At 41.0% G+C, this 15062-nt stretch overlaps 1 protein-coding gene across 1 annotated transcript in view; it reads right to left on the reverse strand.

Moving 5' to 3' along the window:
- Nucleotides 1–15062, reverse strand: part of nek10 (NIMA-related kinase 10) — a 196602-nt gene that overhangs the window by 159356 nt on the left and 22184 nt on the right. Inside the window, exon 5 of the mRNA XM_043689493.1 lies at nucleotides 6333–6400. Within this exon, the coding sequence (XP_043545428.1) occupies nucleotides 6333–6400 (68 nt within the window). The remainder of the gene's footprint in view (nucleotides 1–6332; nucleotides 6401–15062) is intronic.

Here is a 15062-nt window from a genome sequence, read left to right on the forward strand (position 1 = left end):
GTGCCCATGGCTACCCCTTTGGTCTGGAGGAAGTGGGAGGATTCAAAGGAGAAATTAAGGGTGAGGACCAGTTCGGCCAAACGAATGAGTGTGTCTGCGGAAGGGTCCTGTTGGGGACATCGGGAGAGGAAGAAACGGAGGGCTTGGAGGCCCTGGTCATGGCGGATGGAGGTATAGAGGGATTGGATATCCATGGTGAAGATGAGACGTTGGGGGCCGGGGAAATGGAAATCTTGGAGGAGGTGGAGGGTGTGGGTGGTTTCTCGAACGTATGAGGGGAGTTCGTGGACTAGGGGGGAATAGGACAATGTCGTGGTAGGTATAGATGAGTTCAATGGGGCAGGAGCATGCTGAGACAATGGGTCGGCCAGGGTGGTCAGACTTGTGGATCTTGGGAAGGAGGTAGAACCAGTTAGTGCGGGGTTCCCGGACTATGAGGTTGGAAGCTGTGGGTGAGATTTCTCCTGAGGTGATGAGGTTCTGTATAGTCTGGGAGATGATGGTTTGGTGATGGGGGGGTGGGGTCATGGTCGAGGAGGTGGTAGGAGGAGGTGTCTGGCTTCAGTGGTGTAGAGGTCAGTGCACCAGACTACCACTGCATCCCCATTATCTGCTGGCTTGATGGTGAGGTCAGGATTGGAGCAGAGGGAGTGGAGGGCAGCGCGCTGTGAGGGTGAGAGGTTGGAGTGGGGGAGGGGGGTAGACAAGTTGAGGCGGTTAATGTCCTGGCGGCAGTTAGAAATTAAGAGGTCGAGGACGGGTAAAAGGCCAACACAGGGTGTCCAGATGGATGCAGTGTGTTGGAGCGGGCGAAGGGGTCCTTGGAAGGTGGGCAGAGTCCTGATTGTGAAAGTAAGCTCGGAGGTGGAGGCGGCAGAAGTGTTCGACGTCATGGCGTGTATTAAATTCATTGATGCTTGGGCGGAGGGGGATGAAGGTGAGTCCGTTGCTGAGTAGTCCATCAGGTTTAATTGGAAGCACTAGCTTTCAGAGCGCTGCTCATTCATCAGGTGGTTGTGAACCTGGTGAGGGAGCAGCACTGTGAAAGCTAGTGCTTCCAATTAAACCTGTTGGACTATAACCTGGTGTTGTGTGACACCCTCAGTGCTTGGGAGCCTCCTGTGAAGCACTTCTGTGATGTTTCCTCTGGTATTTATAGTGGTTTGTCTCTGCCGCTTCCGGTTGTCAGTTCCAGCTGTCCGCTGCAGTGGCGGTATATTGGGTCCAGGTCGATGTGTTTGTTGATAGAATCTGTGGATAAGTGCCATGCCTCTAGGAATCCCCTGGCTGTTCTCTGTTTGGCTTGTCCTATAATAGTAGTGTTGTCCCAGTCGAACTCATGTTGCTTGTCATTCACGTGTGTAGCTACTAAGGATAGCTGGTTGTGTCGTTTCGTGGCTAGTTGGTGTTCATGGATACGAATCATTAGCTATCTTCCTGTTTGTCCTATGTAGTGTTTTGTGCAGTCCTTGCATGGGATTTTGTACATTACATTGGTTTTGCTCATGCTCGGTATCAGGTCCTTTGTCCTGGTGAGTTGTTGTCTGAGAGTGGCTGTTGGTTTGTGTGCTGTTCGGAGTCCTAGTGGTTGTAGTAGTCTGGCTGTCAGTTCAGAGATGTTCTTGATGTATGATAGTGTGGCTAGTCCTTTGGGTTCTGACATGTTCTCATTCCGTTGTCTTTCCCTTAGGCATCTGTTGATGAAATTGTGGGGGTATCCGTTTTTGGCGAATACATTGTAGAGGTGTTCTTCTTCCTCTTTTTGCAGTTCTGGTGTGCAGTTTTTCTCTCCATGTAAATAATATTCTGTTCTTTTGTTCTCCTTTCCAAAATGAACAACTTTGCATTTTCCCATATTATACTCCATTTGCCAACATGTTGCCCACTTTTTTAACCTATCAATATCTCTCCATAAACTATTTCTTTCCAACTCACAACCCGCCTTTCCACCTATTTCTGTGTCCTCTGCAAATTGGCTGCAGTACATTCACTTCCTTTTTCAAGAATTAATATCTGGCACATCTCCAAATGTATTACAAACCCTCTCGGGGCATCTCAACATGGACACTCCCTTTTATCCTTCACAACCTCAGCAGCACTGACAAAGTTGCTAACCCTCCATTGTGCAAGTAGCTCCAAGACATACTTTGCTTTAATGAACTGGATAGTGGTCATAGTGGCAATCTGTTAACTAGCTAACACTAGTAATAGCATGACTGGCTCTCACACTTGTCTTTGTGGGCTCAGTACTCACATTCTATCTTGATATTGAGACTCAAAGCAAGCCTGTAAAATCCTGGTTGACAATTCTATCTTTCCCCAGTTCTAATGTAAGGTCACAGACCTGAAACTGTCTTTTGCTCTCCATCGATGATTCAAGTCATGCATGACGTTTCCACCATTTTCTGCTTCTATTTTAGATTTACTGTTTTACTTCTGCGTTAAAGGGGTAAATGCTGAGAGGCTATTTCCCTTGCAGGTAGAGTCGAGAATTGTTTCAGAAGTTTCAGGCTTAAATGTTTAATTAAATAAACTGCATAGATTCAGTAAACTGTGTACATGCAGGCATGTGCCCCGCAAACTCATTTAAAGCAAGACTTGCCATAGAAATAATTTATGCAAACATTTTAATGATCAACATATAAACCCAGTATAAACCCAACTTAAATGAGGTCCTTGAATCATTTTCTTATACTAAAATGAAAAGGAGCTTAAGGTGAAGGAACCCTTAGGAGGCAGTGACCATATGATTGAATTTACTCTGCAATTTGAGAGGGAGAACATAGAATCAGAGGTAATGGTATTACAGCTGAATAAAGGCAATTACAGGAGAGATTCATCCCCAGAAAAAATAAGCATAGTACAGGGAGGATAATTGACTTGGGAAGTAAGGGATAGCATAAAAACAAAAGAGATTGCTTTTACGAAGGGCAGTGGGAAACCAAAGGATTGGGAAGCTTACAAAGACCAACAGAGGGCAACAAAGAAAGAAATAAGAAGGGAGAAGATTAAATATGAGGATAAGCTAGCCGGTAATATAAAAGAAAACTGTAAGAATTTCTTTACATATATAAAGGGTAAAAGAAAGGCAAAAGTGGACATTGGTAAAAACAATGACTGCAGATGCTGGAAACCAGATTCTGGATTAGTGGTGCTGGAAGAGCACAGCAGTTCAGGCAGCATCCAAGGAGCTTCGAAATCTCCTTGGATGCTGCCTGAACTGCTGTGCTCTTCCAGCACCACTAATCCAAAAAGTGGACATTGGGCCATTGGAAAATGACATTGGAGAGATAGTAGTGGGGAACAAGGAAATGGCTAAGGGAACTGAATAATTATTTTGCATCAGTCTTCATGGTGGAAGACACGAGTAATATCCCAAAAATTCAAGACTGTGAGGGGAAAGAGCTGAATATGGTGGCCATCAACAAGGAAAGTGTGCTAGAAACACCAAATGGTCTGAAGATGGATAAACCACCCAGACCAGATGGACCACACCCCAGAGTTCTAAAGGAGATAGCTGAAGAAATAGTGGAGGCTGCAGTGGTGATCTTTCAGGAATTGCTAGAATCAGGGAGGGTCCCAGAGGACTGGAAAATTGATAAAGTGTCATCCCTGTTTGAAAATGGAGTAAGGCAAAAGATGGATAATAACAGACTGATTAGCCTAAACTCAGTTGTGGGTAAGATCCTGGAATCCATGGTGAAGGATGAAATTTCTGAATACTTTTTGAAGCATATGATAAAATAGGGGAAAGTCAGCATGGTTTCATCAAGGGGAGGCCATGCTTGACAATTCTGCTAGAATTCTTTGAGGAAGTAATGAGCAGATTAGACCAAGAACTGCCAATGGATGTTATCTACCTGGACTTCAAAAATACCTTTGACAAAGTGCCGCACAGGAGGCTACTGAGTAAGATAAGGACCCATAGTATCAGAGGCAAGATGGTAGCATGGATATAAGCTTGGAAGTCTGGCAGAAAGCAGAGAGTAGGAATAAAAAGGTCCTTCTCAGGATGGCAGCCGGTGACAAGGGGTGTTCCTCAAGGCTCAGTTTTGGGACAACGTTTCACTTTATACATTAACAATCTAGATGAAAGAATGGATGGCATTTTGGCTAAGTTTGCAGAAAACACAAAGATAGGTAGAGGGACAGGTGGTACTGAGGAGGTGGGTAGGCTTCAGAAGAATTTGGAAAGTGAGAAAAGAAGAAGGTTAGGAAAGTGAGAAAAGAAGTGACAGATGGAGTACAGCGTGGGAAAGTGTGAGGTCATGCACTTTGGTAGGGAGAATAGACTATTTTTTAAATGGGGAGAAAAATCAGAAGTCTGAAGTGCAAAGACACTTGGGAGTTTTAGTCCAGGATCCTCTCAAGGTAAACATGCAGGTTGAGTCAGGAGTTAGGACGGCAAATGCAGTGATGGCATTTATTTTGAGATACTTGAATATAAAAGCAGGAATGTACTTCTGAGGTTCTAAGGCTCTGGTCAGACCACATTTGGTGTATTGTGCACAGTTTTGGGCCACATACTTCAGGAAGTATGTACTGTGTTCAGAGGAGGTTCATGAGAACGTTCCCAGGAATGAAAATCTTAAAATATGAGGAACATTTGAGGACTCTGGGATTATATTTGATGAAGCTTAGAATGATGATGGGGTATCCAATTGAAACATAAGAATACTGAATGGCCTGGACAGAGTAGATTTTGGGAGGATTTTTCCATTGGTAGGAGAGACTAGGACCCAAGTGCATAGCTTTAGAGTAGAGGGAAGATCTTTTAGAACGGGGATAAGGAGAAACTTCTTCAGCCAGAGAGTGGTGAATCTATGGAATTCATTGCCACAGAAGGCTGTGGAGGCCAGGTCACTGTGTATATTTATGACTGAGATAGATAGGTTCTTGAGTATCAAAGGGATTAAGGGTTACGGGGAGAAAACAGGACAATGGGGTTGAGAAACCTATCAGCCATGATTGAATGGCGGAGCAGACTCGATGGGCTGAATGGCCTAATTTCTGCTCCTATGTCTTATGGTCTTATGAAAACTAATTATTCTTTAGCCTGATTTTTTTTGATTGGCAATGCCCACTTTTTGGGCATAAAATTCAATGGCATAGCCTCAGAATAGAAATATATTCACTCAGAGGTTTCTACACATTTAGAATTCTTAGTCCCAGATTGCTGTGCATTCTCGGTTGATAATTACATTCAATACTGAGATTATTAGTTTTCTTGAACACAAAAGGAATCAAGGAATATGAGGAGAAGCAAGGTAAGTGGAGTTGATGTTACTGAATGACAGAATAGGCCCAAGGGATTGTATTCTTCTGCTCCTATTTCTGATGTTCCTATGGCAGGCCTTGCACGTGACAGAATTAATCACAAGTTTGCTTACACCATGTAACATAACCCCACAATTAATGAGTCAAAGCTTTGTAGGTACTGGCCTTCAGATGTATCTCTGCATATCTCTGCCTGAATATTATATTGTGGGAATAGTGATGAGTGGATATTGAATGTCTCAACTATGGCTTGCATTTCTCTATTGGTTTATTCACTTCTTTTGCCAAAAAGCAAAGATAATGCTCAGTAGCAAAAATTGAGACAGTTGTCACCCAATTGTTCTCAATAAATTGGTTTTCACATGCCGTACACTGCACAGCTGAACTTTCAGCTTCAGACAGGTAAATCAGATATGTGAAGTAAGGAGAAATAATGACAAATTCTATTAGTAGCATAATTATGTAAAAATACACATATTTGAATGCATCTGGTACAAACTGATTACTGCTTCCTGTATCAAGTCTAATCAAAGAATGCAAAATGGAAAGGGTTCCAACAAATTTGCCACTGAATTTTAAACACAAAACGTGGGCTTTGCCAATCACAACATTCATGCTAAAGAATCATTTGCTTTCACTATAGGAGGAGAAAAGATTCAAGGGTCTCAAGAGTTTAAATTATGCATGGTTTTTATGCTGGTTAATAAAATGTTTGCATAAATTATTTCCACTGCATGTCTTGCTATAAATGAGGTTGGGGGGGGAGGGGAAATCAAATGTCTGCATGTACACTGTTTAATGCAACTATGCAGCTTATTTCTTTAAAAATTAAACCTGAAAGGTCTGAAACAATGCAATAATTCAAATGAAACAATTTAATTAGCAAGTGGAATTTTTTAAAGAAAATCCATTGTTTGCATTTCACAAATGATAATAGAATAGACATATTATGAGAAATTACAATTTTGAATAACATATCATTACAAACTATCATAAATGTTGCTGAGGCCAATGAGCTCCTGAGTAAGTTTTCAGATACCATGGAGATCTCATACCTTGTGGGCTCCACATCCAATTATCCATTCTCTTTGTTCTACAACAGCTGCTACCTTTTGAAAAATATCTGAAATGAAATTCAAATTAAATCGCATACCACCATTGTGAAAATAACTGCACTGGAATTACAATGTAATACTATCAAATACTGCATTGAAACTTCCTATACTAACAATGAACAAAATAATTTCAGTAAATACTAGCCTCAAAGTGGGAACTCAACTTTTCTGAGTTTAAGTTTAGAGTTCAAACCAGATTCAGATCTAGAAGTAATAACCTTTAAGCATGTTAAAGTAGTGTAATTAAAAAGGACAGCTGCCTGATACTGCCAGTTATCTATCAACTTTTAAAATCCTTATTTAAATGAGGTGTTGATTCTTGTAGCTAAAAATTGCAGCCCCATATAAATAAGGAATTTTACAATTGTATAGTCAGTAAGGAACACAGTTTGTGAGATAAAGGCCAAGTGAGTATATTTGAAACATTGGATCAAAGTGAGAATTCAATTTATAAGGGGGAAACAGGTGTATTAAGTTTCCAGAAGAGGAGAGAGAGAGGATAAAAGGTGCAGACCAGGAGGCCGACCTTCACTGAGAGTAGCAGTGGAGTGACATCCCAAACCACAACATGGTGTAAGTGCAGGGAAAGCATTTTTATTGGTGAGTAATTCTAGTCTTAGGTTGTGTTCAGTTTTCTAGCTTTTTATTCTCTCTCTTTTCTTAAAAATAGCATTGACAATTGTGTAAAAAAAACTAATTACAATGAAATGTAATGAGCAGGAAAATATGATAGTGATGGCATGGTGGGTAATGTGCTATTGGAGCATGTGGAAACTAGCGAATATATCTGCAGTAAGGAAGTGTTCACACCCCTCAGTTTAGGTCATTCAAATTTGTGATATGATCAGGGACAGGATGGTATGAATGCAAGTGAGGCAGGTCTGGGGACCAGAGGTAGTGTTTGAATTCAGGAGTTCAATGCACAGCTCAAAGCTTTGTGTTCAAAGAATGTGTTTCAGCCCCTACAATTGTCCAACAGTAACAAAGTTCTTGCAAACTGTGTGAATGAGAATGGGGGCGCTAGGGAAAATGACCGAACTGACTATGCCACTGTGATGCAGAAAGCCATTCAACTAGGGTAATGAAATAGGAATCTAGTAGTTATTAGGAACAGTATAATTAGATAGGGGAATAAGCACTGTTCTCTGCAGCTATATGAATGAGTCCCAAAGACTGTGTTGCATGCTTATTGCCAGCATTATGGGCAACTCCTCAGGGCTGGAGAAGAACTTAGTGGGAGGGGAGGGATTCACTGTCATCAACCATATTGGTACCAATGACATTGACAGGACCAGAAAGGAGGTTCTGCTGAAAGAATTTAAATGGATAGAAGTTCAATTAAAAAGCAGAAACTCAAACTAATAATCTCGAGATTACTACTCATGCCACGTGCAAACTGGCATATTGTAAATAGAATCAAGGAGTTCAATGCATAACTCCAAATTTAGTATGGATGAAATGGGTTTCAATTCACAGGACACTGGCATCAGTACTGAGGTAGCAGGGAGGTGTTTTGGTGAGACCGGCTTCATTGGAACCTGGGAAAGTGAATAACAGGGGCTGTAAAGATGACTTTAAAATAAATGGGTTGGGGATTTGGGAGAGTAGTCATGAAGGCTTACAAAACAAAAGGATATGGTTGTATTGCTGGGCAGCTATTTAAGTAATAATAGCCAGCCTGGGATAGGAAAAGACAGCATACAAATATAGAAAAACAGCAACAAATAGGCTCAAAGGGGGAAAGCATAGTAAAACACAGGTTCTTTACTCATAAGAATGTAGTACAGAGTATTCAGAACAAAATAAATGAATTAATGACACAAAGTGATGGATATGATCTAATAGCCGTTATGATTAGATTAGATTACTTACAGTGTGGAAACAGGCCCTTCGGCCCAACAAGTCCACACCGACTCGCCGAAACGTACCACAGACCCATTCCCCTACATTTACCCCTTCTCCTAACACTACGGGCAATTTAGCATGGCCAATTCACCTAATCTGCACATTTTTGGATTGTGGGAGGGAACCGGAGCACCCGGAGGAAACCCACGCAGACACAGGGAGGATGTGCAAACTCCACACAGAGAGTCGCCTGAAGCGGGAATTGAACCCGGGTCTCTGGCGCTGTGAGGCAGCAGTGCTAACCACTGTGCCACCGTGCCGCCCACAATGTTGACATGGATACATGAGATGAAAGCTGGAAACTAAATATTCAAGGGTATGTGACTTTTCAAAAGGACAGGCAGGAAGGAAAGGGTAGTGGGTTAGCTTTGTGAGTTCAAATTTTGAATAGGCATGATAGCAAGAGATGATCTTAAATAAGATGTGGAATCCATAAGGCTGGAGATAAGAAATATCAAAAGATGGCACAGACTGGTGGGAGTAGTCAATAGGTCTCCAAATTGTAGCAATACTAAAGAACAGTAATAATTGGGAGATAATAAGGGGATGTAAAAAATGCAGTACATTAATTATGGGTGACTTTAATCTTCACATAAACTGGAAAAGTGAAATTGGGAGAGGTAGAAACCTGGAATAATTTGTAGCGTATTGGGGATAGTTTCCTTCAAATATGTTATATTTTTATCTGGTAGATCCAAATAGGATGAGACTACTTTGGATTGGGTAGTTTATTCAGACAAGCTTATTAAATGATTTCAGAGTCAAAGATTTCTTAAAGAAATAGTGCCACAATCTATTAGAATTTAGTATTCAAGTTGAAATTGAAAAAACTTGGCTCAGAAACAACTGTGCTCGGCAAGAGTAATTAAGAAGAAATGAGGGCAGAATTGGCCAGAATAGCTTGGGGCAGCATGGTTGCTCAGTGGTTAGCACTGCTACCTCACAGCGCCAGGGACCTGGGTTCAATTCCTAGGGCAATTTTTTGTGTGTCTTGCATGGGTTTCCTCTAGTTTCTTTGGAGAGTGCTCTAGTTTCCTCCCACAGTCCAAAGGTGTGCAGATTAGGTGTATTGGACTGCTAAATTGCACATAATGTCCAGGGATGTGCAGGCTAGATGAATTAGCCACAGGAAATGCAGGGTTACAGGGATGGGGATGCTCTTTGGATGGTCGGTGTGGACTCGATGGGCCAAATAACCTGCTTTCACCCTGTAGGGATTCTAGGATTAAAAGGAATTCAACAGGAAACGAATAATAGCAAACATTTAAGAAAATAGTTCGAGATTCACAACAAAGATAAATCCAAGTAAGGAAGAAGGATTTCAAAGAAAAGGGCATAAACCAACAATGACTAACCAAAGAAGTTGAGTAGCAAATTGAAAAAAAATACATACAATATGGCCATGTTAGTGGTGAAGGATAGGATTTGGGAAAGTTTTAAAGACTAGCAAAAGATTACCAAAATAATAGAGATAAAATAAACTTTGAGAGTAAAGGAGCAAATAATATCAAAACAGACAGTAAGAGCTACTTGAAATTTCAAAAAAGGAAGAGAAAGGGCAAAGTGAACAAATGCCTCTTGGAGAATGAGGCTAGGGAAATAACAATGGTGAACCAGTGAATGGCAGGTGAATTGAAGAATTACTTTGCATCAAATGAAGATACTAACAGCATCCCACAAATGTTAAATAATCAAGGGGGAAAAGACAAGAGGAAAACAAATACTATATCTATCACCTAGAGGAAAAATACTAGGGAGATTAATGGAGTTAAAGACCAAGAGAAACCTTATGTGATACATCTTAGAATATGAAAGAAAGTAGATACAGAGATAGTGGATGCATTAGCAGTAATCTTCCAAGAATCCTAAGATTCTGGAAAAGTCTCAAAGGATCGGAAAACTACCAATGTAATTCTTATTCAAAAGGGAAGGAGACAAAGAGAACTGAAGGGAACTAAAGGCCAGTAACTTCACATCTGCTCTTGAGAAAATGTTAGTCTATTATAAATGATGTAATGGTCAAGTATTTAGAAATACATTATATAGTCAAGCAGTTTCAGCATGGTTTTATGAAGGGGAAATCATGTGACAGCTTTATTAGAATTTTTGAGGAGATAACCAGCATAATAGCTAAAAGAGAAGTAGGAGACTAAATGTATTTGGATTTTCAAAAGGCATATAACAAGCTACCACACATTAGGCTACCTTATAAGTTAACAGCCAATGTTGGTGTTGCATATTAAAGCATGGATAGAGACTGACCATTAATAGAAGACAGACAGTTGGGATAAGGTGTCATTTTCAGGATGGCCACCTGTAATAAGTGGAATGCCACAGGGATAAGTGCTGAGGCCAAACTTGTTTACCATTGGACGAGGAAAGTGTATGTACTATCACCAAGTTTGCAGATGACACAAAAATAGAGAGAAGGCAAGTGGTGAGGACGACACAAAGAGTCTGCGGAGGAACAGAGAAAACGAAACTGAATGAGCAAACATTTGGCAGATGGAATATAATGTGACAAAATGCAAGTTTATATGCTTTTTGCAGGAATATTAGAGGAGCTGAACATTATTTAAATTGAGAAAGGCTATGCATGGAAAACCAGAAATTAAGAACTAAATAAAAAACAAGATAATTCAAGTGGTAATCTTGGGGTTACTACACAAGTTGTGTTAATTGGCATGAGATAAGCAGAGCACGTTTCTTCCCTCACCATCAGTCCCAAACATGGGTCATGATTATAAATATTTAAATTTTAGGCAAATATAGTGAGGTGGGGTGAAAATCAACCTAACTGTACAAAGATTTTGAAAATTTATTTTATTGAATTGTGATTTGTGTCTTTCAAGAGATAATGAAATATTACTCAAGAATTCATCAGTTTTAGACAGTGTGAAACTTACTGAATATGATTTGTATGATATTTGGAAAATCAACGTGCATAACTCTCATAAAAATACACGTCAAACATTTTCTCAAAAAACATGTGGCCTGAACAATTTTAATTATATAGGTAATAAATTCTGTATTTGCCTTCTCTACATAACCTACACTGTTAGGAAAAATACCAGGTGGGGAACAGTAGATTTTCAGAGATAACATGCTCTGGTGTGCAAATGATAATTTTGCTTTCTTCTATATTTAAATAAAATGCAACCCCTATTTTCAAAAGCACAAAGTGCAGGCAAAATGAAAAACAACATTTTGTGAGTTGACTGGTTATAATCCATTTTGATCACTGCTCAATCGCTAGAAATTCTAGCGATTGAGCAGTGTGCGGCACGGTGGCACAGTGGTTAGCACTGTTGCCTCACAGCGCCAGAGACCCGGGTTCAACTCCCGCCTCAGGCGACTAAGTGTGTGGAGTTTGCACGTTCTCCCCGTGTCTGCGTGGGTTTTCTCCGGGTGCTCCGGTTTCCTCCCACATCCAAAGATGTGCAGGGTCAGGTGAATTGGTCATGCTAAATTGCCCGTAGTGTTAGGTAAGGGGTAAATGGGTGGGTTTCGCTTCGGCGGGTCGGTGTGGACTTGTTGGGCCGAAGGACCTGTTTCCACACTGTAATCTAACCTAATAAAATGCGAAGAGGAGTTAGATATTTAATGTTTAAAACCTCTGAAAATCAAATCAAAATATTTTAACTGAATCTAATAAAGAATCAATAGATGGTTTAGTCTGAACTCTGAAGAAAAATAGCATAATCATTTTTTAAAGGATAAATATTGAAATTGTACTGCAATCTTAAGATTTATTGACCAAATTCCTAATATCTGGAAATTGGTGGAGATTTCTTTTGCAAGAGAGGAATGGAATCTTCTGTGTGTATTGGCAAGATGTTTGGGAGAATTGTATGAGCTTGGCAGTGAGGAGTTTCCACTATTAAGAGCAAAAATGTCCAATTTTGCAAACAAGTGTTGAATGGTGAGTCAAGATTCTGGCTAGTGAGTAGCAAGATGTCTATTTGCATCTGCCTTATCATGTGCTCTTGCCTCATTTTTCTGTATTCCACGTTGTAAGGGAAGGAAATCCAGAATTTTGATGCAGTGACAGGGAAGGAATGGCAAAATATTTCCAGGTCAGTATGATAACTGGTTTGTTGGGTTGTCCTACCCACCTGCCGTCCTTTTCCTTTGAGATGGACGTGATTGTGAATGTGAAAGGTGCTGTTTAAGGAGGCATGGTGAATTTCTGGTAGTTTCATCTCACTGGTTGCTCCTCCAGATTTCCATACATTCACTAACATCACAGGACATGTGATACAGTGATTGCATGTAGCTGTCATCCAGCAGGACCTTTGGGATACCATTGGCAAAGTGAGCGCTAATTATCCTCTGGCCTACATGTCCGGGGCAAGTAAAGCAAACGCCACAAGACAGCTACCAGCTGCCACCACATGACCATGACTTCTTGTATGGACACAGAACTGGCTCAAATGTAAAAGACAAGTAGAATGTAGAGGGAGGTGGCAGTGCTTTTCAGACTGGAGACCTGTGACCAGTGGTGTGCCAGAAGGATTGGTGCTGGGTCGACTGCTTTTCATCATTTATATAAATGATTGGATGTGATCCTAAGAGGTATGGTTAGTAGGTGTGCAGGTGACACCAAAACTGGAGGTCAGTGGAGAAGGTTACCTCAGAGTACAATGGAACCTTGATCAGATGGGCCAATGGGCTGAGGAATGAAAGATGGAGTTTAATTTGGACAAATGTGATGAGCAGCATTATGGAAAGCAAATCGGCAGGACTTATACACTTAATTGTAAGGTCTGGGGGAGAGCTACTGAACAAAGAGACCTTGGAGTGCAGTTTCATAGTTCCTTGAAAATGGTGACCCAGGTAGACAGGATAATGAAGAAGGTATTTGGAATGCTTGCCTTTATTGGTCAGTGCATTGAATATAGGAGTTGGGAAGTCATGTTGTAGCGGTACAGGACATATATAATGCCCCTTTTGGAACACTGCGTGCAATCCTGGTTTCCCTATTATAGGAAGAATGTTGTGAAACTTGAAAGGGTTCAGAAAAGATTTACAATGGCGTTGCTAGGGTTTGAGAGGTTGAGCTATAGCGAGAGAGTGAATAGGCTAGGGCTGTTTTCCCTGGAACATCGGAGGCTAAGGGATCACCTTAGAGGTCTATAGAATCATGAGGGGCATTGGTAGGGTGAACATCGAAGGTCTTTTCCCTGGGTGAGGAAGTCCAAAACTAGAGGGCATAGGTTTAGGGTGAGAGGGGAAAGATTTAAAAGGGACCTAAAGGGCAATTTTTTCACATAGAGGATGGTGCGTGTATGTAATGAGCTGCCAGAGGAAGTGGTGGAGACTGGTGCAATTACAACACTTAAAAGTATCTGGATAGGTATATGAATAGGAAGGAATTAGAGTAACATGGGCCAAATGCTTGCAAATGGGACTAGATTAAGTTAGGATATCTGGTCAACTGCCATAGTGTTAAGAGTTTAAATGGAGAGGTATTTGTTAAGTGTGTACAAGAAAATTGTCTGATTCAGTATGTGGATGTACCTATTAGAGAAAGTGCAAAACCTTACCTACTCTTGGGAAATAAGGCAGGGCAGGTGACTGAGGTGTCAGTGGGGGAGCACTTTGGGGCCAGAGACCATAATTCCATTAGATTTAAAATAGTGATGGAAGAGGACAGACCAGATCAAAAAGTTGAAGTTCTAAATTGGAGAAAGGCCAATTTTGACGGTATTAGGCAAGAGTTTTCAAAAGCTGATTGAGGGCAGATGTTCGCAGGTAAAGGGACGGCTGGAAAATGGGAAGCCTTCAGAAATGAGATAACGAGAGAACAGAGAAAGTATATTCCTGTCAGGGTGAAAGGAAAGGCTGGTAGGTATAGGGAATGCTGGATGATTAAAGAAATTGAGGGTATGGTTAAGAAAAAGAAGGAAGCACATGTCAGGTACAGACAGGATAGATCAAATGAATCCTTAGAATATAAAGGCAGTGGGAATATACTTAAGAGAGAAATCAGGAGGGCAAAAAGGGGACATTAGATAGCTTTGTCAAATAGAATTAAGGGGAATCTAAAGAGTCTTTACAAATACATTAAGGACAAAAGGGTAACTAGGGAGAGAACAGAGCCCCTCAAAGATCAGCAAGGCGGCCTTTGTGTGGGACTGCAGAAAATGAGGGAAATACTAAATGAGTATTTTGCATCAGTATTTACTGTGGAAAAGGACATGGAAGATACAGAATGTAGGGAAATAGATGGTGACATCTTGAAAAATGTCCATATTACAGAGGAGGAAGTGCTGGATGTCCTGAAGCGCATAAAAGTGGATAAATCCCCAGGACTTAATCAGGTGTATTCTAGAGCTCTATGGGAAGCTAGAGAAGTGATTGCTGGGCCTCTTACTGAGATATTTGTATCATCGATAGTCACAGGTGAGGTGCCGGAAGATTGGAGGTTGGCTAACATGTTGCCACTATTTAAGAAAGGTGGTGAGGACAAACCAGGGAACTATAGACCAGTGAGCCTGATGTCGGTGGTGGGCAAGTTGTTGGAGAGAATCCTGAGGGACAGGATGTACATGTATTTGGAAAGGCATGGACTGATTAGGGATAGTCAACATGGCTTTGTGCATGGGAAATCATGTCTCACAAACTTGATTGAGTTTTTTGAAGAAGTAACAAAGAGGATTGATGAGGGCAGAGCCATAGATGTGATCTATATGGACTTCAGTAAGGCTTTCGACAAGGTTCCCCATGGGAGACTGGTTAGCAAGGTTAGATCTCACGGAATAC

The sequence above is a fragment of the Chiloscyllium plagiosum genome, chromosome 5 (assembly GCF_004010195.1).
Source record: "Chiloscyllium plagiosum isolate BGI_BamShark_2017 chromosome 5, ASM401019v2, whole genome shotgun sequence".
NCBI classification, from domain to species: Eukaryota; Metazoa; Chordata; class Chondrichthyes; order Orectolobiformes; family Hemiscylliidae; genus Chiloscyllium; species Chiloscyllium plagiosum.